Source organism: Crocodylus siamensis, chromosome 1 (genome assembly GCF_052110815.1).
Source record: "Crocodylus siamensis isolate JL-2025a chromosome 1, ASM5211081v1, whole genome shotgun sequence".
Taxonomy (NCBI): Eukaryota; Metazoa; Chordata; order Crocodylia; family Crocodylidae; genus Crocodylus; species Crocodylus siamensis.
The window spans coordinates 182,168,577-182,190,907 of record NC_143395.1 but is presented as its reverse complement, the minus strand read 5'-3'; the positions used below and the strand labels follow the sequence as shown (position 1 = coordinate 182,190,907).

Sequence of the window (22,331 nt, the reverse complement as noted above, 5' to 3'; positions counted from 1 at the left end):
TTTTAAATTTAGTGTGGGGTAGTGCTAGTCTAGGCTGGGAAGCCAGAGATGTGCTAGTCTTGCTGTCTGGCTCAAGGGCTTGTATGCTGAGCTATCAGCAGAAAGGCTGTGAGTTCAAATCTGGGTGTGGACCTAGAGATCCTGTTAGGAAGTGTGTTCTTGCTAGGCACAAGGAAATCCTTTTTTTCCCCAACCCAATGCATGGCAAGCAGCTATGGACCCCAGGATCTAAGGGTCTGGGGTTAAAAGCTGCTGCATTGGGCCTAGCATACCAAAACACTTTGAAGTTAAAATAGACTCATGTTTTCTATTAACAGTACAAATGGAAATGTGGAGAGATATTTTGATTGGAGTCAGGTCAATAAGGCTTCCCAAAACTACCTAGGAAGTATATTAATAGGTGTGTACTTGCAGAGAAGTTTTGTTTCTGTTCAACTTAGTACAGGGCTGAAGACACAATAATCTTCACAAAAAACTCCAAGGAAATAAAAAAAAAAATCTCTGTTAGGGCCAGAAAGAGGTGTCCTCTTTGTCTTAAAATAGAAGACATAAAGGAGTATTAAAATCAAACCAGGCACAAGGACAAACCGCTTAATAATCATTGTCTAATTCAGCATATTTTAATGTGGGCTGTTTTGTTTCAAGACAGACAGAATAAGCATATCCAGGATGAACAAAACATCTGATGGAATTCTCTACTTGCATCTTTGAAATCAATGTACTAGTTCAAGGAGGACCAATGTCCTATTTCCATTTTTGAGTGCTAAACCTGCTATATATGATCACTGCAGTAATTCCAATGTTGGAGTAACAACTGAACTTGTGTTAGTCTTTTTAAAAGGACACAAACCATTGTCATTATGCATCTTACACAGAAGACACTTAGTACTGAACTGATTAAGTGTGGTCAGAGAACTAATTTTGAATAATCATGTTATAGGTTTGTCTTGTTGCTAATAATTCAACAGGCACAAGTGTATTGTAAGCACATAACTGTTAAGATGCACAATTGCCACAGACAGTTGACTTGAATACAGTAATAGCATTTAGCATTAGAGACGACTTTTAGACTCTTCTGCATTTGAATGATTTTCTAAATCCTGATAACCAGTTAGTCATGCACTGGACAGAAACTCTACAGCAGTTTCCTTTTCCTCAATCAATTCCTTTGCAGTCAGATCCATCTTCTCACGGGAGAAGTCATTAATGGGAAGGCCTTCAACAAACTTCCAGGTTTTGTCCTGTTTGAAGATAAAATTGCTTTGAGAATTAAAGTTCTGCTTATAAAAGCCACCAGCTTTGCAATTTAGGCACACTGGTGAAACCAGTGATACTCGTGAACATGACATCTGAAATGCAAATATTAAAACTTGACAAGACTTGCTCAAGTTGAAATGGAAACGTAGAGCAGATCTGATAAGTCTTTGGCAGTCCATTAGTGATATTGTTTCCCACTTAAATGAAAAATTCCATTTTAACTCCCAAACCTCAAGCTCTCTTACAAAATAACCAAACAAACTTGCTTTTGTTAACAATGTATTTAGCATGAGAAATATGAAATGCAAGTTGTTTTACCTGAGGCAGTCTTAGGGACATTAACTTTGCTCTCAGATGTAGTTTAGGCTAGAGAATTAGTTGCAGCAGTTTGTTTTTTTTCCTCCCCATCCCCCAACTTCAGATTGCTTTTCTGTAGTACAGATTGTCAGACAGCTGCAAACTAGCGAGAGTAATGTGCCTCTCTCATTAGGCAGATGCATCTTGAAAACCTGCTCCCCGGCAACCATGGTCCAAACAGTACAGAAACTTTTGTATAAAGACCACCTTTAGATTTAAATGCAGACTAGTTACCTTGATTACAACAGGGAATGAATAGAGCAAGTCCTCAGGAACACCATAGGAATTGCCATCAGAAATTACTCCCATGGAAACAAATTCCCCCTGAAAACAGAACAGTTAGTGATAAATAGCTCTCCTTACCATTATAAGAGGCACACTCCTGGGGAACAGGGTGGGAGGAGTGTGTGTGTGTTGGGGGGTAAAGTTTCTGCTATGGAAAGAAAGCTTAAACAAGTGATACCATATTTTCTCATATGTAACACTTACCGACATATAAAAACTACACACCTTATTTCTGAAGGCCTCCAGAAAGAGAAAAAAAAAAAAAAATTACCTTGAAGTATGGTTAAATACCAGATGTCTGGAGTCTCTAGAGCAGAGGACTGTACACTAAGACTGTCAGCTGCCTATCCGGGCCGGGGCCTAATCTGGTACGTAGCTCCAGCCCAGCGCACTGGCTCTGGGGCCACGTGTTGGCTCTAGAGCCATGTACTAGGTCCAAGGTAATGTGTTGGGTCAGACCCAGTGTGCCAAGTCTGGCTGCAGACTAACCCTGTGTGGTACCCCAATCCTACACATGGCTGGCAAGGGGGACAACCCCTGGGTTCAAAAATTTGGAGGTGAGAAAGGAGAAGGAGGGAATGGTTACAGTGTTTTAATTACCATGGCTCCCTGAGCCACAACAATGCTGCCATTAGTCTGCCCTGCTGCTCCCCTCCAAGTTTCTGGACCCACAGGGAACCTTTTTTCCTTGCATCCAGCTGATCTTGAGGGAGGGTGGGAGGAGGAGGTACAGCTTACATGCAGAAAACCACAGCATTTTTCTGTCACTTATGAATTAAGAAATAAGCCAATGTTATTATAGAAGTACATTAGGTAAAGAGTTTGATACAGTCAAGAGCCACATCTTACCTCTGGAGTGCCAAACCAGATGTCCCTCACATGATCACAGATAGCTTTGGCAGCTGACATTGCACTGGACAGCTTCCTAGCCTTAATAACAGCTCCACCACGTTGCTGAACAGTCTGCAGTGGAGAAAGGGGGGGAGGGGACCACCACAAACTGTTATACATCTGTCATTTATGTCTCTTTAATGTCAAAAGGCTTGATCAGCAAAACAGTACCTTTGCCATCTAGCAGATGTAACATTAGGGAATAAAAACCTCTCAGTCTTCAATCTCCGTCAAAGGAAGGTAGTCCAAAAACATGACTCAACTCAAGATGAATTAAGCTAGACACAGAACCCTCCAAACAAGCAAATGTGATAGTAAAGAGTTAAGGTATTCTTCCAGAGGAGAATTTAAAAAAAGAACTTGCTGGTGGTAGGTCCTGGCTATACTTGTTTTGTGGCTAAAGATCTGTCCCATAGGACTATCAGTGTAGGATCTTTCACAAGCACTAGATTCAATCATATTTAATCCACATCAAGCATCTTGAACTGAAGCTGGTACAGTAAATCTGTCTTTAAATACTGGAAAATTTTACAGGATACAATGGCTGGTAAGCAGGTCTTGGCCCTTTGCCAAACACGAAATTCATACCATCAATTGACGTATTTAGTTTTACACCCGCACACAAGTCTTCTGACACTGCCGAAAGATCCTTTTTATCCCCTGAAGTATTCTGCTACAGGATTGTCTCAAGGGGGAAACTACCCCCTCCCAGAAACCAAAACCACCATGCTTTCAGAATCATAATAAAACAGGCATTTCCGGAATGTTAAATGAAAAAAACAGGCACTTTGTTCATGAACAGCTAAAGTTTGGCAATTGGCTCCATACCACTTAGATCCCAAGGCATCCTCTATGTAAGAACTACCATTCACTGGGTCAGACCAATAGGTCCATCTTGCCCAGTATCCTGTGTCACAAAGCGACAAAGAGTGGATGCTGAAACGGGGAGTGAACTGGATATGACGAGGATTTTTTCTACTATTCCTCTCCCATTTGCATCCTCCAGTATATAGGATCTAGGAAGTTCCGATTCAGAGGTTACACCCTTAACTCCCATACTCAATAGCTACTAATGCACTTTTCCTCCAATAAAATTGTCCAATCCCTTTTTGAATCTGGCTAAACTGTCAGCTTACACAATAACTAGGAAGCAAGGACCTCAAAACTTTCCTAATGTCTCCTTGGGTGAAAGCTCTCTCATCTGGTCAGAAGGCTTTGTTTGAGTTGTCTTACAGCATATGTAAGAGATCAAATGGATTGCCTGTCCCTCCAATATGCTTCTTCCATTTAAAGTGGTGATGGCTAAAGCAAATACAATAGAAACAAGAGGCTGAACCTCACCACCTTAGAGACCAAACAGACAAGTAACAAATGGACCAAGATATGAGACAAAGTATAATTTGAACTGCTTGTTGTTCCCAGTCTGTACTGAGAAGGTCAGACCCTAGTCTGTTAGGAAATGGCACCTTTTAAGAGGCATCCTCTAGTGATGATCAGTTATTCAGAGGGGATAACTTTTCAGTAATTCTTTGGCACTTTAGTCTGTAAAGTCAACTGTCTTCTTCCAAAGATATCAAAGCTGGCATGTCAGATGACACCCAGTGCCAGCCACTTTAAAGGTTCAATATTTATTTCAGTGCTGATCATTTTAGTATAAAAATCCAGCTAGCTTGCTTAAATGTAATAAGATTTGTGACAGTGAGTTCTACAGGAACAGGGCTGTGAATTCTAAAAGATATAAATAAGACACCAGACAAGCTATCTAAAAAGAAAATTCTAGGACTGGAAGATCCACTTTGCTAAGGTTGTGGATGTTGGCTATCTAACACTAATTTGACTCTGTAGAATAAATAATTTAAAAAAAAAAAAAAAAGCAGAAACCCATTACTACAAGATCATTGATAAAACAGAAATCCTTACTGTGATAAAGTCACCCTTCAGCCAGCTGTCATCCTTTATAGCTTCATAAACTCCAACTTCTTTTCCTTGCAGGTTTACCTTGGCATGGTTAACATCTGGGTATTGAGTGGAGGAGTGATTCCCCCAGATGATGACGTTCTTCACATCATTAGCAGACACACCAAGTCTCAGAGCAATCTAGTTTGAATGTAGGAAAGACATGGCTCATACTAATCTGAGCTTTACAATTCATTATTTAAGTAATGTATTGCTTTGACAGGAAGCTTTGCTTTTAAAAAGACATCTATTTGGCAGACTTTGTAAGTTACTCTAGCCCTGCTTACCTGGGATTTAGCTCTGTTGTGGTCCAAACGAGTTAAACAGCTGAAGTTTTCCTTTGGTATCGATGGAGCAGACTTTGAAGCAATCAGGCAGTTGGTATTTGCTGGGTTTCCAACCACCACAACCTAGCAAGGAAACAAAGGGAAAGAAATTTGCTCTTTAGCTAAGGTACAAGGTTCTGCAAATCAACTTTCTTAAGCTGGATACAAAATAGTCAGCATTTGTCAAGACAGAGCATTCCTCCAAAGAACCTGTCAGGAACTTAAAATTTCCAAGCCTTTTGGTATCTGCTTGCAACATAACTTTTTGGCTGCAATCCTATTGTGTGTAGTCACTCATTTTAAAACCTTTTATTTAAAGGTGCGTATAACACTATTTTAAGGGCAATATTTTAAGTGATTATGTAAAACGTAGTGCTCCTTCATTGCTATGACTCTGTAACATACAAGATAGCAGAATTCTGGAGGTCAGTGCCACTGAAATTCAGTCTGGTTCTACCACCAAGTTATAATTTGAATATAGAACGAGTACAGATTTGTCACTAGTCAGCTATCTATTTGTCCCTCTCATGATTAACATTTCTTATTTTAAAAAGCAGTTACCCCAAGTAACGTTGCTTTACATAATCAGTTTTACACTTAGAAGTGAGCCAAAACAGCTATTTGTCTCTGCAATCCTCAGGTGAGATTTGATTGTGAAATATAGTACCTCAGATCTTTTTGTCAACATGGAAAGAACCATTTTTTCCCCCTCTGTCTCAATGTCAAGCTCACATAGCCTTAATCAAGTGAACTGATCTGGCTTTGTTTCTCCTTTCTGACACAGACTTTTCATTAAGTTTCCACTCCAAGTTAGTGGTATTGGAAATTTTATTCTAACTGTAGAAAAAGTAGTAAACAGGCTGTTAGAATCAGCAAAGGAAAAAAGTTAAAAAGCACAGTAGGAGCATGAATCTGAGACTAGAAGCTGTGGGAGAGGAGCTACATGATTTCATTCACTGCTCTGAATGTTTTAGAGGAATTTGTGAGAAAAAACCATTAAAAGCCTCCAATACTGCCAATAATACTAATAAAAACACCTGAGCAGCATAACTTGAAGTCCCTTCTTATTTTGTATGACCTTTGTGACGTTTACTTCAAAACATTGCTAATGAAATCATTAGGTTAAAGCTACAGATATATCAAGTGCAGCCATGTTTGCATAATGAACAGTTTGTTAAATCACCTGAATGAGGCCAGCTTCTCTCATGCTACCAGAGCCATGCACGTCTGTAAAATAAACTGCATGTTCCTACGTATCTGATGATTCACCTTGTTTCAGCGGACAGACTATGATCATCCCCCAAAACTAACTACTAGCCTAATGGAATATCTTCTTCTGGCTTTGATCACTGTGACAAGTCAAGATGTAAGGGAAGCATGATTTGTATGAAGAAGATTTGTACTTAAGTTAAATAAACTGTAGAATCATAGAAATTAAGGACTGGGACCTCAAAAGAGAGAGTCCAACCCCCCCCATTCTGGGCAGGAATACTGCTGAGACCAAATGATTCCAGCAAGGTTGGGGACTGCACCACCTTCCTGGGAAGTCTATTCCAGATTCTGGTAACCCTAAATGTAAAGTGTATGCATTTGTGAGACTCCTTATGTAGGGTTGTTGTTCTATTCAGACTGACTACCTGGGTTTTTCTTACAATATATATTGTAAGGCTAGAAAGGGTACTTTCCTCTCCGTATTAGGCTGTACTTTTTTGCCTAAAATGTGCATCAGTGGAGGAACTTAATGCTTCACAGCAGAGGTATAACTACTGGTTGAGTTTGCTCCCAAGGAAAGTGATTGTGCAAAGCAGCAATTTAAAAGCTACAATTTGGCAGCCAGAAACAGAAGGGAGAAGGCTAGCCCTCTTCAACAACTCCTGCTTCAGCAGTGGCTTTTCCTGGGAGCAAATCTCTGCCCTCCCTTGCTACTTCACACCTGGCTGCCACTGAAGGGAAGGTTCAGACTATAGGAATGGGAAAGGAAGGATGGAGGTGCTCCTGGGCTTCCATTCCAGCACATTTCTATAGGCAGTTCCCAATGCTTTTGCCCCACTCATTCATCCGTAGTTATGCTACTATTTCACAGCAATCAAGCAAAAACAAACTAGGCAGCAAAGGACATCTTCCTTTGCAGGGTCTGCTTTGGTCCCTTTCTCCTGTATATTTTACAGAACTTTTTTTTTTCCTTCCAGATTTAGAAGCAATTTTATTTTCTGGTTTCACAAGGTTTTTCTAACCAGAGAACTCTCTGTTGTTGCTTTTTAAGCTGTTCACTGAAAAGAGTTACTGGTTTGAATTTCATTTTTTTTCTAAGTTTCTCTACTCACCTTGACAGTCTTCTTGGCATACTTGTCCAAAGCTGTACCTTGGGACTTAAAAATTTTCACATTTGCTTTGAGTAAATCTTTCCTCTCCATGCCCTCTCTCCTTGGCATGGAGCCAACAAGAATTGCTATATCAAGATCTTTAAATGCAACTTCTTCTTTGTCTGTTGCAATGACCTCTGTAAGAAAAGGGGGAAGGCAGATTAAGTGGTTAACTTATTTTTGTTTTTACCAGATAATTTAGAATTTGATGTTAAAGGGGATTGTCCAGTCAGGAAGCTGTGATAAAAAGACTCCCAGAAGACAGATGTCTACACTTACTAGTTTGACACAATGTTTTAAATGGACATCTCAGTCAAACACCCATTACTATTTCCATACATTAGACCTTGATAGGTGTTAACCTTCTAAAATGATAAAATTATCATCTCCCATTCGTTTTCTTCTTCCTTCTATGCACATGATGCATCAACACTCCCTCTTTGCCCCTCCCAATCGAGTGGCCTTTAATTTGTGTGGATATGATAGCAAGCGTTAAATATACTTCCCAGATCTATGTGGTTTTTTTACTCCTGAAACCCTCTCCAGTCTGCATTCAATATATTAATGGAGGAAGAAACTTAATTTTTGCCATCTAATATAGCTATAGTAGTGCCCATTAGCTAGCTTTCTCCCACTAAAGTAGACTGTTCAAGAATCCTGGTCTGTTAGACAAAAGTTTATCAACTGTCAATTATGTTCTCCACCAATTACTTGCCGGGGTCGGGCAGAACATTTGAATTGTTCACCTTCTTTCAGTAAGTACCCAGGTATGTCAAGAGTCAAAGCATAGTTAGTACTATGCTAGGAGCCATGGCATGCTAATACATGCAGTCATTCGTTTGTCAGATGTAGACTGCACAATTTATATTTGAGATGGATAATATAGTCCAAGGGTTCAGGGGCTGCATATCCAAATATCAGTTTTGTATATGAAACTTATCTGGAGAAGTGATCATCAATTTCTTATGGTTCATAGGCTAGATTCAGTCAATTCACCTTAATGAATATTCATAGCCAAAAAGAACAGAAGGGTTAACTGTGATATCCAGTATCATGTCCTGTCTAGCACAGGTCATGGGAAATCCCTGAAGTTGGAAAGTGTCTTTTAGAACAGTCTATTCCTTTCAGTCACCTCTCAGAAGTGGAAGAGCACAATCTTGTAGTTCCATCACTACGCCATCCAATACAGTCATCATGGGAGTGATATCCAGTAGTACAAGGAAAAGGGGCTGGAAAAAAAAAATGCAGATGTATCAGCATGAACTAAGGAATTTAAAACAGGTGGTGTTAAACTTTACGAATACCTACTGGACAGGGGGGAGAGCAAGACAGATCATTTAAAAGGCTCTGACAAATTGAAGTATTATGACTTGTCACCAAATCCAGATAGCACAATACAAGGTAACAGAAGGCTCTGTTTTGTCCCTTGAAACCTAGTGTGCTTTGAGAATAACTTATATCATTGTGAGAAATCTGAAGATTTATAATAAAATGTAACTCGAGTTTACCTGAAGTCTCATATTTTACAAACTGTAATCCTGACATTATCACTGAACCAAGAAAACTAATTAAGTTTAACCCTTACCTGATCTTTGCCAAAGACATCACCCTTTGCAATGCTGTAGAGCAGAGAGTAAGCAATCTGGCCTGCAGCTCCAGTCACTAGGACTCTAATTGGTTCCGACTATAAAACAAATAAACAAACCACTAAGACTTAACACAGTGCTGGCTAATCAAGTTTATCATGATTAAAGAATCATTAAGCACTAATGACAGTTATTTGAGAGACCATTGAAAATATACATATTCTTATGTCCTGAAGTATTCAATAAACTTGGCAGAGGGCGAGATCCCAGGAGCCTGCCTCTGTTGAAACCAGTGGCAACACTCCCATCTGTCCTCAGCCAGAATAGACTAGACCTGCAAAAAAGTAGCGCCAAGACAACTCTTGAAATATTTCCAATCCTGGGGCTTCAAAGGCTTGGTTGTACTTTTCCAGATGAAGTATTGGGATTATTTTTTAAATATTAGGCCTGAAAAATTATATCAAATTAATTAAAAAAACCTTTTTGTTATAATTATTTTGTTTTTGAATTTAACTGTCTTTCCCATGCAGCATTCAGAACCTGAGTGCTGAAGCATCAGACTAGTGTTAGATAACCAGAATATGAGGCCATAAAAGAGCAGTCTATTTTCACCTTGTAAAATGAAGTAGTAATCAACATAGATTATTACAGTTTGAAGGCTTACATAGTTTCATTCACTCCTACATTAATCTTATGCATAGATCAATTTATTAAAGCATTAAAGCTGTATCATTTAACTGACTGTTACACATGCATTTGTATGCACCTCTTGAATGTTTCCTACTATTTGCAGAATGACAAATTCTCTCACAAAATGTTGTTATACCACAAACTTAAGTAAAAAGGTGAAAATGGTCTTAAAAGTGACCACAAATAAAGACAGTGGTATTATCCAGCTCTGAAGCAGTCTTCCTCTGGTCTAGGTGTTTTTTTTGCAACAACTATACAGTGACTATGGCCAGATTACAAAACTGTATAAAGTAAATTAGAAGATTGTTCAGGTTGCATAATGCTGTGCATCAAATATTAGAACATAGCCTTCTATATGACATTTCTAATGAGCTTGATTCTTTCCCATACAGGGAAATAAATGATGGAGGCATTATTCCACCTGGACTGCTAATATACTATTTCAGTAGCCCATCAGGAAAAAAGAAGCATGCCAGAGGGTAAGATTCTAATAATATCTGTTACCCAGATCCTCTAAATTAGATACTCAGGTAAGAACTTACTTTGATGTGATGAGAAATGGGTGCTATAGAACTTCTGGCAAAACAAAGATGACTTCAGACTAGTTCTTTATTTCCCTTGGTCTGTAGAACTCATGAGCAAGTGGGGCAGGTGGCTGTGGGCCACGTGGCCACTTGCTGTGGCTGAAGTGGCAAAAACAGGGGCAGGCCAAGTGGCCACTTGCCTCCCTGCTGCCTAGAGCCATGTTCACTTGGGCCACAGGGTCCTAATTCCTGTGGCAGGCCCTGATCACCCTGGTTCCATCTCCACCCCTGGATGAAGAGCCTCCGCAAGCTGGAACAGGCACATAGGCTATACATTTGACATTCCTGCTTTAGCATACCAAAAGGGGAGAGAAGACATGGAATAAGATAACAGTCACAAAATTGGCCTGGAGCACAAAGCAGGTTTATAATCTAGCACTGGCAAACAAGAGTCAGCTTCCCTCCCTAGACCCTTCTCAAACACAGTTTTTTTCTATTTTAGGATCTGGATTTTTACAGGGAAAAGAAACAAATAAGCTGGGCCACAACAATAAAAAAAAAATCACAAAGTTTTATGGCAACACTGGGCAAATGAAGTTACTTTTAAGTATTTTCCCCCCCTTAAATTAGCACTTATTCTCTCAAATTAATAGTACTCCTTTATCAAGAGGGACTAGTCAAAAGAAGGAAACCAGCCTCTCTCATAAAAGACACTTGCATACAGGCCAATCATTTTAATCCGTGACTTGGCTACCACATTTCGATAAGAATGTTTTCATGGTCTGGTAAGTATAAAGGTGACCTTTAGTCACTGCCAGTTTTAATATGAAATGGAGAGTACGTTACACTAACATTAGGTTGCATAGTTTCAAATGTATACCCTCCAACATATGCACCCCTTTGGTATGTGATGTTTAAAAGTGCAAAGGAACCAGAAAATGGCATGAAAGACTTAGCACTCTATATGGAAAAAATAAATATTCAAAGGGGGTGGGAAGGGGAAACTGCATCTTATTATAGGATTGTGTACAGGACACTTATGTCCCCGGAGAGCTTCTAAAGATTCCACGATTATAGAATTCCGATGGAGAAGATATCTTATTTGCCTATAAAAGAAAGATGCAAACCTCCAGTGACACAATGCAATAGTCCATATCCTGATTCTGCTTTGAAGTTTAGGACTTAAAATTTCAATCTAAGTGAAACTCCTGAACTAGCAGCAGATTTAGGACTTTTATCAGAATTGGTGCAGAAGTATTGTTTTACAAAATAGACTGATAAAACAAAAAATAGCCAACTATGCTGCAGGTGGCTACAAAGGTTATTTAGACACATCAGACTGTCCTCTATCAAAAGGCATGTTGGGAACAGGAAAACTTTGTGCCACCTGCACAGAAGGGTGAACTTTGCATTAGTACTTAAGTCAGATAGGCAAGGCAAGGTCTTGCACAGGGTTGAAAACTTACTTGGCTCAACAGGCAGGGAGAAAGGGTTAGGATAACAGTGGTCTATGTACACTTCAAATCTAGCAGCAGCTTGCAAAGAATAAACTTGAACGCTTAATTTAGTAGAGTATCGCTGCAGCTGCATTTACTTGCCTTTGAGCAGTCCTCAAATTTTTTAGACCAAAGGCAAATACTGGCCCTTAGTTTCTGCTCATTTTTGACTGCAGAACAATAGTAGAAAAAAATCCCTCAGAAAACCCACAAGCAGGAGCGTGTGCTTCCCTGGGGACAAGTATCAGTGGTGCCCCTGGAGTCCTGTGGAGCTGCAACCACAGCACTCTTATAGCAGAGAGCCTAGCCAGGAGCCAGAGCATGGCTCCCACCAGCCAGGCTCTGGTTTTGGGCAGCATACACTGCTGCCACATGCACTGCTCCGCTTTCTTTTAGCATGGTTTTTTTGACCCCAGGCTCTCCCAGGGTCAAGAAAACAGACCCGCATACAAAGCAGCAGCACGGGGAATGCCTGCATGTGTGGTGTGTGGCACTGCAGACGGGCCTGCAGTGCCACATACTGCACGTCCACACACGCCTGGACGTGCCCCAACAGGCCAGAAGACTTTTTGACACACTAGGCATCTGCTTCGCCTCAAGGTGCCCCTTGGAAAACATGGGGGGAATGGTTTTCACATGCTCTTTGGCAGATGAGCAGAGCAAGCCTTCTGAGTGAAAGAGCTACAAAAGGCTGCAGAGGGTCAGGAAGTTTTTAACTCAGGGGTGGATCTCACACACCCATCCAGCATGCCTCACCACACAAAGGCTAGAGGTGGTCCAGATGCAGCACTCCTTGCTTGAGAACCACTCCTTGCCCCACCCCCGCCACTCCCCAGAGCCTCTAGAAACCTGCAGCGCCCCAGCGAGGGGCTGCCCCCTCAGAAGAATCCGAGGCAGAGATCACCCCGGCCCCGGGGTCACCTTCCCCCTCCCCCCACGACGTGGTCTCCACTAGGGAGGTGGGCGGGAGGGGCTGCACACGGCCCGGGGTCACAGCGGTCGCGGCTGCGTGGGTACAGCCACCGCGAGGCGGAGGGGCGCCCGTGGTACTGACCATGGCTGGGGGATGCGGCGGCAAGTCCTGGCGCGGCGCTGCCTCAGGGTCACCTCTAGCGACAATCACAGCGACACGGCAGCGCGGCGCGGGAGGTATTAAGGGAGCGACGGGGCCGGGACTGCCGACGGCACCACCACCACGCACGTGCACAGCTGCCTGGGTCTTGTAGTCTTTGCCCGCGCCGCCCACCCTCTGCCCGGCTTGCAGCCTCTGCCGGCGAGGAACTACATCTCCCAGCATGCCTCGGGGCCGCCCACAGTGGGAGTGCGGGGCGCTGGGAGTAGAGTGGCAGGGCCGGTAGCCGAGTCCCTACCCCGCCCCTTTCGCAAAGGCGCGAGACCCTTCTGCAATGACGTCAGGGTCACGGCGAAGGACGGCCATCCCGACTTCCGCCGGGGGACACCACCCCATGGTTGCGCATGCGCCTGGAGGAGGTGGATGCAGTAGGAAGGGGAGGGGCTGCGCGTGCGCAGGGGAGCTGCTTCGCTGGTTGCCACGCGACCGGGCGGCCGAGCGCGCGGGAGTAGTTGGCGGTTGATACTCTTGCTCCGCTCCTCGCGTGCCACTTGCCCCCCATTGCCAGCACTGCCCGGTGGGTTCGGCTGCCCCGCGTGGGCCCGGGCGGGGCGGGCGAGTGGGCGGGGCTCGGTGCCCAGCGCCGTGGCACTGGTTGCTGCCCCGTGTCAGAGCCGCTGCCCTTGCTGCTCGGGCGGCGCTGGCAGTCGAGTGGTAGAGCTGGGGCTGTGGCAGCCAGCGCGGGGCCCGCGGTGCTGGGCCAGGGACCGGGTAGAGTAGCGCTGCAGGCCGGGCCTGCCCCACGGGCTGTGCGTTTGGCCCCCCGCCCGGCGCAGGAGGGCCAGCTCTGGGGTAGTCGCGGGTTTTCCTGCAGGATTGCGGTCTAGCTTGCAGGGGCCACTGTCCTGAGTGGCTTCCCCGTTCCAGCCTCCTGTGGGCCCTGAGCATCCCACCTCTCTGGGCTTGGCTGATTGTGCAGGTGTCACTGATGCTGTTCTCGTTATATGTCAACTGCTACAGAACCCGGTGTGGACTCGCTCTGCTGGATTTTACACCTGGCATCATCCGTTTAATTCAAATGGATGGCTGACCGATTCGTAGCTAAATCAATAGCCGGGGGCTGTAAACTCATTTAAGCACATCCATGCAGTACATGGCATGGCTTTAATGTAGGATCTATTCAGTGATAGACTTTAGTTAAATCAGTGGCTCTGTCTTGTTTAGATAAGTGCCCAGAATAAAAATAGAGCCTTTATCTCATGTCCCTGGCATTGTTGTGCTCACACTTTACGATACCTTTTGTTTTAAAACTGATTGAATTAAACCCATGCAAAGTCCTGTGGAGGCACCTCAGTTTCAGTGTAACCTAATGCAGTTCCCAGTAAACATCCACAAAACCTTTTGCACTGATTCACTCAGGTACATCTTAAGTTTTCACCTGTGAACTGGTGAAACTCTTCAGGTTAACAAACCCACCTAATATTAGATTGCACTACCTCTGTATGGGTTTTTGCTTCTCAGGCCTTAAATTTAGAATTTTTTACTTTTCTGCTTTTCATGGTTTTGTTACCACTGGGCATCATAGTGTAGTGTCTTTTTATAGACAACTTTCCTCATATGTAGTTCTCATGTTAAATCTTTCAAGTTATCTTCAAATTGTTATTTTTCTTTTTTGATATTGTAAAATTTTAGTTGATGCAATAAGATATTGTGCATCCTGGTCTTCAGGGAGCCTTCTTATCAGCCATTCCAAGCAATTTATAATCAGGCAGCACATCTAGTTTTTCTTTTCGCTGCCTTGCCAGTCCTCCTTTCCCCAATGTCCAAGCTACTCGATATTGGAATGTTTAGTGCTACATTTCATACTGATGTTCTGCTTATCCTTTTTATGTATGGCTCTTAATGTACTCCTTGTATTTAGTGTTGTACAGTTTTCTTGTTCATAGAAAAATGGCAGTGGAAGAATAGGATGGCGTCCACATTTAAGATCCAGTTCTTTGAAAGTTTTCTGTCCTGTTTTTGACACTTTTATTATTGTAAATGTTACCTCACAACCTGTTTTGTTGCTAGTACTATTCCAGTTATGTGTAGGTTTTCTTTTAGAGAGCCCAATATCTTGTATCTGAGATGGCCACTTGACATGGGTTTGGCTCAGTTTTTGTTTATTCCTTAGTTTGTTACTGTGCTTTTCTTTTATCTATCACTGTGGGTCAAAGGTTGCTGTTCTGACAATGAGTAAAATATAATTGATGGGAGCTATGTGTGCATATAAATTAGGCTTATACTAAAAAGTATATTTTACTTTACCTTTGCAAAAGAGATTCACACTTAAAAATGATACCAATTGGGGGATGGAAAATGCTAATTGAGACATTTTAATTTGAGGTCTGTCTTTTTGAGTTAATAGTTAATTAACTTTTTAAGCCTATGATGCCAGAGCCATCCTCTCCATTTTCTTATTTTTTTAAATTGACTTGTTCTCTATTAACAGCTGCCTGTGTGCTTTAACTCCTATTTTGGATGGGATTTTCTTTTTCTTCACTGTCACCCATTGAAATTGATGAGATTTTTTTTTAGGTAAGTTAATCCATATTTCCAGTAATTCATGAAGTTACGTTTGGCTCCTGCATTTACTTTTAGAATGTTTGAAAAAAATGTTAACAATAGAAACATGCAAATAATTCCACAGGTTTTACTCTCTTAAGATAGTTTTAACTACATACAATGAAATTCAGCTTGTTCAGCTATTGTCAGTTAGTTGCAGCAAGAGCAGTTTGGGATGTACAGTCTGGATTGCCTGAGTCAGGAGAAGAGAGTCAAAACAAAGACAAAATCAATGCAATAAGAAATAATTTTAAAGAACTCCAAAATTAAATAGGTCCTGAATAATTTAGGAAAATATATTGGAGGAAAATAAAATATTTCAGGTAGTGTTTGTACTTACTGTGAAAGTCTCTTATTTAGTTCTAGTTTTTCACAGTTCATGTTCATAACATCAGTAGGGAGGCTGCATAAGCATAAAAGATGCAGTGAAATCTAGTTACATAAACATTCTTTTAAAGAGTACTGAATTGTTTCGTGTATTTCATTGGACTTTCACTTTGCTTATAAGGAAATGGATTGCATTTTATCTTAAGGCTACATTTTTATAAAGTTAATAAATGATATTTTAATAAATGGTTAATTAACATTGGGGAATGGTTCTGGATTTTTATAGTGTCCAACTGGTCAATTGATTGCTTTTAAGCAAACATTTGAAACAATCTAGTGATGCACCTTTTAAATATTTGTAACGTATACAACTCATCTCTTATAACCTGCTTATAACATCTATTAATCATATTTATATACTATTTATGAATGGAACCTTAAAATTAATTGTATCCAAGAAATGTTTGTCCTTTTCCTTTCTCTCCCCACTGCTAGCAATGCTAGTTCCTAGTATCTCTTTGATCCTTAAAGTTATTAGCTTCCTTCTCATCTTCTCTGTTTAGTCTTCTCTGTTTAGAGGTGCACCAATACATTGCTCTAATATCAGACTGGCACCAATGTAGAGAAAATTGATTGTATCGGAAATTGGCCTGATGTGGCTAATAATTTCGCTGATAAATATCTGCGTGTGCAGCCTGTCCCATATGAGCTTCAGCACAGCACATAGGCAGTGAGCAGCACAGCCCAATAACTTGGAGAGGAGCACAGCCTGGCAGGGACTGGGGCAAGTGCTGCCCAGCTGGGACAGCACAGGTGCGGGATAGAGCTGTGGCACGTCCAGGGGATGTGGGGAGGGGAGGGGGGGCTCCTGCTGCTGTGTGCCCTTCATCTGGGAGCCACTTGTCTGGTGCTCGTCCAGTGGCTCCTGCTGCTGCTTCTGCCGCTTGTCCAGGGGGGATATGTGACCCAAGATCTACATGGGGCGGGCTGGGACTGAGCTTGTGTGGGGTTCTTCCCAGCCTGCCCCGCCCGCGCAGATCTGGGTACACATGTTTCCTTCCTGTCCATGGAGCCCCCCTCCTCCCCCCAGCCCTGCCCCGGACTAGCAGCAGGAGCCACCAGGCAAGCTCTGGACAAGCTGCCAGACCCGTGGCTCCTGTACAAGAAGCACACAGCAGCAGGAGCTGCCCCCTTCCCCATAGCTCCCCTGCCCCTCCCTGTGCCCCCCCAGATAAGCCATGGCTCCATCCGGCTCCTGCCTCACCCCACCCCAGCTGGGCAGCGCTTGCCCCAGCCCCAGCTCTGCTCCTTCACTGCAGGGGCCTTGATCTGTGCCCCACAACACCCCTTCCCTCCCCTTCAACCACAACAGACTTACCAGCTGCATGCAGCTCTTCAAGGTGTCAGGCTAGTATAGGAAATCAGATGGGTATCAGCTGATAAGCCTCCTGTAAAAATCAGCTATTGGTATCGGCCCCAAAAAATCTCTGTTAGTTTTAGCAGAGGTGTCAGATTTACCTTGGGCCCCCGGCTAGATCTGGAATGTGGAGCTTCTCCCAAACCAGATCTGTGAGGCCAGTAGTATCTGGGTCTGGGGCCAGTGCCAGGGTCTGGCTGCAAGGCTCCGGTAGGTGCAGGCTAATATCTGTGGAGGCCCTGCCCCGCAACAGTGGGAAGCGCACTGGTAGCTTGGTGGGTTGGACCCAGCTCAGGATCATATCTTTGACATCCCTGAGCTGCAGGAAATAGGAGACCTGAGGTTTCCAGTCTGGGGTAGGAATTTCAGACCTTATTGTCTCATTGCTTTCACCAATAGCTGTCCATCTTTCTGCAGAAAACTCAAGGCATTTTATTGAAGAGGTTGAGTAGGCATCTCAGCTTTCCCAGTGTCAGGGAGCATAGACAATGGAGACTTTCTTACGTATGTGGAAGGACTGGGGGCAGAGAGAAAGGGTGTGCTGGCACGTTTCCTTGTCTTTTGTTAGAGAAGAAATACTCTGAACAAAAGAAAATTTGTTTTTGCCATACTCATGTTAGTTACAGTGGGCTGCCAAAAGTCTCCTTGCCACAGTAGTTAGTGGCCTTAATTACTTTTTTATTTATTACCCATGGAATTCCTGCCTTCAATGGCATCATTTTAGTATTTTAAATATTAGTTTTACACATCTAGAGATTAGGGGTGCACCAACAAAGATTTTCTTGCCCAATACTGATAGCCATTGATTAACTAACCATACTGGCCGATGCTGATCCAAAAACTGATATTTAGTAATAGTGCAAGGCATTTTAAACTACTGACATAACCCTGCTCCAGCCCTTGATGAGGAAAGTGTTAACCACCTTATTCCCATGCACGTTGTCCCCTTGCCCACAGCTCCATCCGCAGCCCACGCTGCCATTCTGGACAGGCAGGGCAGACCTTCGTGCATATGGCAGCACTGGGTGCTTATGGAGCCCTAGAGCATGCTGCTGCCTCAGCACTGGCAGGCCCCTCACAGCTGAGCTCCCATGGCCACTGGGGAGAAGCCACTTTTGCAAAGGTGTCCAGTTCCTGGCGAAGCAGAATGTCCCTCACATGGCACCTTACCCTGCCTGCACGCAGTCCAATGTCTCCATGGCAGCCCCAGTGCTCAGGCCCCTGCTGTGTGTGTGGTATTGCCATCACTGCAGCAGCAGCAACAGCAGTAGGAGCTGATAATGGCCTCTTTGTTGCTGAGTGCAGGGAGCACCTTGTGACTGCTCACTGACACTCCTACCCCTCCCACTGCTCACTGGGACCAGTAGTCTGCCACAGACTTGGGCTGGTGGTGGGGCACTGGGATTGGACTACGCTTGCCAGGATGCTCCAGGCATGTGGCCACAATTATTGACTACAATGACCAAAAAAGCCAATAGCTAATAATGTCATTTCTCCTTTTATGGTTGCTGATCCAATAGCCAACCAATATATCAGTCCCATACTAGAGATTTTTCATAGGGATTGGTGGAAGTGATGGTAGACAGCTGGACCAGTTTTACTGAGGAGCATGAGCTGCCAAGTTAAAGCCTGAGAGGCTGCAAGATCAGCAACTTTCAGAAACAGGTATAGCAGCTTGCCATTTGATTACAGAGGAGGAAGTCGCAAATTCCTAGATATATGTGGTTTTAGAGTGGAGATGAAGGGAATGACAAGACTGAAAGCAGCTATCTGCATAGTGCTGCTGTTCTTGAGAAGTTCTGAAGGGAAGACAGAAATTTATACCTTCCTTATTTCTGGTTAGTGGAATTAGAGACTAGTAGATACCAATATTAAAGGGAAGTTATCAGCTCATTATCTTATGATTTTTAGCTTTTGAAAAAAAGATTTTGTTTACTGCATCATGAGTTCCATGCCATTTTTTGTCTTTTTTTTATATAACGTTTTTCTAGTTATAAAAGTGTTTTCCCACAGCTTTTGTGTATAACAGCTGGATGAACAGAGGGAAACAAAGAAATAAACAAAAAATTGCAGTTAACTGCACAGAATGAAAATCTCAAAGAAAACAGAAATAAACCTCTTAATATATTTCATTTTTAATACTTTGAAGTTATAACAATGTTTGAAAATATTTTCAGACAGCGGTATAAACTTTTCAGTGGGAGTCCCTATTAAAGACATATAAAGATTTGAAAACTGTTACCATTTAGTTAAATGGTAAAATATTTTACTGAAAAATAAAAATATTTTGAGTGAACTAATATGACTCTGCCCTTGTTTGTATCTTTAATACTCTCCTTCCTTTTCTTTGTAACTTCTTATGTAATTATGCCATTATAAACCACCAGCCTTAAGGGTAATCTTCTATGTCCTGAACTTTGCACAGGTTGATGAGCCTGCCTACTACACTCATCTGCACTCACATTGTCAAAGTGACAGATAGTCTTGTGTATCCAATCCTTGGTACAGTTATAAACACCTTCCTCATTAAAAATATTGCTCTGATTGCCTTCATAATTGCAGTTTGCCTCAAATAATTCATCTTGTTTTACCTGCCCTGTTTCTTTGTCTAGCCTGTATTGTCACAAGGCCTACATCACTTGAATGCTGGCCAATGAGCAGCAACATCAGTATTTTGATGGTTTTGTACTCTAAGAAAAGGCGGTACATAACTTCTTAACCAAGAAAAATGATGATTTTTGTTGTTGGCTTATTCAAGTCAGTTGTTAAAAATACCTACAGTCCTTTTGTATAGAAGAAAAGAAAGTTAACTGGTATGTCAAGATTGGCTTCAGATTATGAATCCCTCTTCCTGTCCCAGAAACACAAGTACTAACAAAGTTTTGCTATTGTATTCATTTGTAAGGAAATCACTTGATTGAAACAAGAATAGTGACTCAAACATCACTATACATTGATATATACATATACACATTTAAATGGTGAATTTATCCAAAGTAGATTTAAAAGCAAACAAAATATATAATTTTTACCTCTCTTAAATCTTGGTTTCATACAGGAATAGTTTTTTGTCCCCTCACAGGATTACTTTGATATCTGGTCTGCTGGGGAAATTTTAAATTACACAAATTGATTCATAAGACAGCAAACGGTAATAAGGTGGCCTTAGTATTATGGCTATTCAGTACTCTTATAGAAGGAGGAAGGAAAAGCAAGCACATTCTCTTAATTGTATTGGCACAAACAGCAATATTTGGGTTCTGCACATGTAGGATTACTTGAATGTGCCTTTAAAACCTTGGGCTAAATTGTCCCGAGCCCTTACTTGGCTATAGCAGATACAAAACCTGGTTTTATGCCCTTTTTGCCCTGTTCACATTGTGAATCTGATTGTTAGGAGGTTACTGAGTGACTGCTAAGGAGTGGGAAGAACCCTGAGAGTAATTGACTGGGTGCATATTTGAAAAAGCTGTTCCATGAGAAGAGGGGAAGCAACTTACTCCTTCATCCAAGCAAGGGGAAACCTGACTAGTTGTGGTTTAGATTAATCATTCCTTTAGTTTGTCTAGAATGACTAAGATGGCCTATTAACTCATGTATAGCCACAAGTTTATGATTTAGTAGTATAAAAGTCATGTTAGGAAGATGCTTTTCTAGTATTGCAAAATACATTTTTAGTATGGAAAAATCATGAGCTCTTGTGTAAATTATTTTCTACACCATCTTATTATCATGTATTTCCAGCAATGGGCTGAATACCTGTTTTCAAGTTGTCCACTGTCTGAAAACTTGCTTTGACTCAAAAGCATTTTAGTAGTATTCTAGGATGGCCTTTTCTTTTTCTAGCTGCCTGTCACATTCAAGTTAGCCCCTGTGTATCAATCAAGAGCTGGGAGTATGCTGCAGTTAAATTATGGGTTTGAATCTCCAGGTGGTATTTGAATTCCTGCTCAAAGACAGTAGAAATTAATTTTGCTAAAGCAAGAAACAACAGGACATTAAGCCACTATGCCAACCTTACATATGTGTTTCAAAAAAATTGTACTGCTTAGGATTTATTTTGGTAATCTGTAACTCAAATTGCAGGAAATGTTTGAAATTCCATTCTAACAATATCCAACTGAGAATATTAAAGTAGCATTAAATTTCAAATGCCTGAAGCAAAATGCTTTTTCACAACACCCTGGGCATTTGAAGCTCGCTAGAACATATGATATTACAGTCTACTGTTTTGTTTTACTCGGTCTAAAATGAAAGCCCAGTTTTAGTTCTGTCTCCTGAAACTTGATATACTGCAGGGAAAAATAATTGATTTGAATACTGTTTCTTAATACATTGCAACTAAGTTTTAAAGCTTTCTTAGCAACACTCCTACCATAGACTCTCTCATTAAAACTTGAAATACACTCTTTAAGACTTATCTTAATACTTTCTTATTAATTTACAAGCTTTAAGGTTTTGAAGTCATCACATAAGGTTTTCACTGTTGTGTGCAATATTTCATAAGAAGAAACATTGCACAGAATATATGTATTCTGCATATGTGTGTGTGTGATATGAAATAAACACTAATGTGTATATAAATTACATAGCCAGAGAGAGAGAGAATATGTGATTACAAAAATAATTTAAAATTTCATTAATGTGAACCTTGCATGGCTGAATTGGCAGAGCCATTTACAATCTACAGAAATGCCAGTAAAGCTATGTCACAGCAAAACTATTCCAGACTTAAACTTTTCAATGAGATGAAAATGTTTCTGGTAAATTAGTTACGAAATTTGGATCCAACACCTTTAATTGCTACAGGACCAAGTATTTTCATGAGGAAAATTTTAAAATTCAAAAAAAGAATTGATTGGCAAATCTCTTTTTCTTTTTTTTAAATAATCTATTTAATTTTTTTGTAATATTAGAAGTAGACCCAGTAGAGATGGTTTAATGGTAGAAGTGCAGGTGTGGTGGTTCTGATTCACAATATTTGCATTTTAGTAAATGACTGTATTTTGTCATTACATTATGGCTGTGAATATGCTTGTGTGTATGTTATGCATTCATAAAACGTACTTTTGTGGAACAGAAATGATACATTTTTATTAATAATTAGCTGTAGTTAAATTGCCTCTGGTGTTCCAGTTATTGCCAAGTTAATCTTACTTTTCTCCTTTATAAAACGTAGA

General features: G+C 41.5%; 2 protein-coding genes across 6 annotated transcripts in view; one reads left to right on the top strand and one right to left on the bottom strand.

Moving 5' to 3' along the window:
- Positions 1 to 597: 597 nt before the first annotated feature.
- Positions 598 to 13,043, bottom strand: MDH1 (malate dehydrogenase 1). Its single transcript, XM_090050457.1, has 9 exons — positions 12,786 to 13,043; positions 9,021 to 9,119; positions 8,568 to 8,664; positions 7,397 to 7,572; positions 5,034 to 5,156; positions 4,711 to 4,887; positions 2,749 to 2,862; positions 1,849 to 1,938; positions 598 to 1,241 (listed from the first exon to the last, which is right to left on the bottom strand). Exons 1-9 carry the CDS (start codon positions 13,026 to 13,028, stop codon positions 1,116 to 1,118), a joined length of 1,245 nt encoding a protein of 414 aa, XP_089906583.1. The 5' UTR covers positions 13,029 to 13,043; the 3' UTR covers positions 598 to 1,115.
- A 210-nt stretch (positions 13,044 to 13,253) lies between these two features.
- Positions 13,254 to 22,331, top strand: part of WDPCP (WD repeat containing planar cell polarity effector) — a 307,079-nt gene continuing 298,001 nt past the window's right edge. For all 5 annotated transcript variants that reach the window (XR_016442845.1, XM_090050455.1, XM_090050454.1 and 2 more), the window contains exons 1-2: positions 13,254 to 13,380; positions 15,295 to 15,380. The gene's annotated coding sequence lies outside the window, so the exon portion shown is untranslated. The remainder of the gene's footprint in view (positions 13,381 to 15,294; positions 15,381 to 22,331) is intronic.

Excerpts from the sequence above, each read along its gene's own strand:
- MDH1 (XM_090050457.1), bottom strand. The coding sequence starts at position 13,028 with ATGCTGGGAGATGTAGTTCCTCGCCGGCAGAGGCTGCAAGCCGGGCAG. Across the intron at positions 8,665-9,020 it reads ATGTCTTTGGCAAAGATCAG|CCCCTTTTCCTTGTACTACT; the intron begins GTAAGGGTTAAA and ends TTTTTTTTCCAG. Across the intron at positions 1,242-1,848 it reads CATTCCCTGTTGTAATCAAG|GACAAAACCTGGAAGTTTGT; the intron begins GTAACTAGTCTG and ends ATCTTCAAACAG.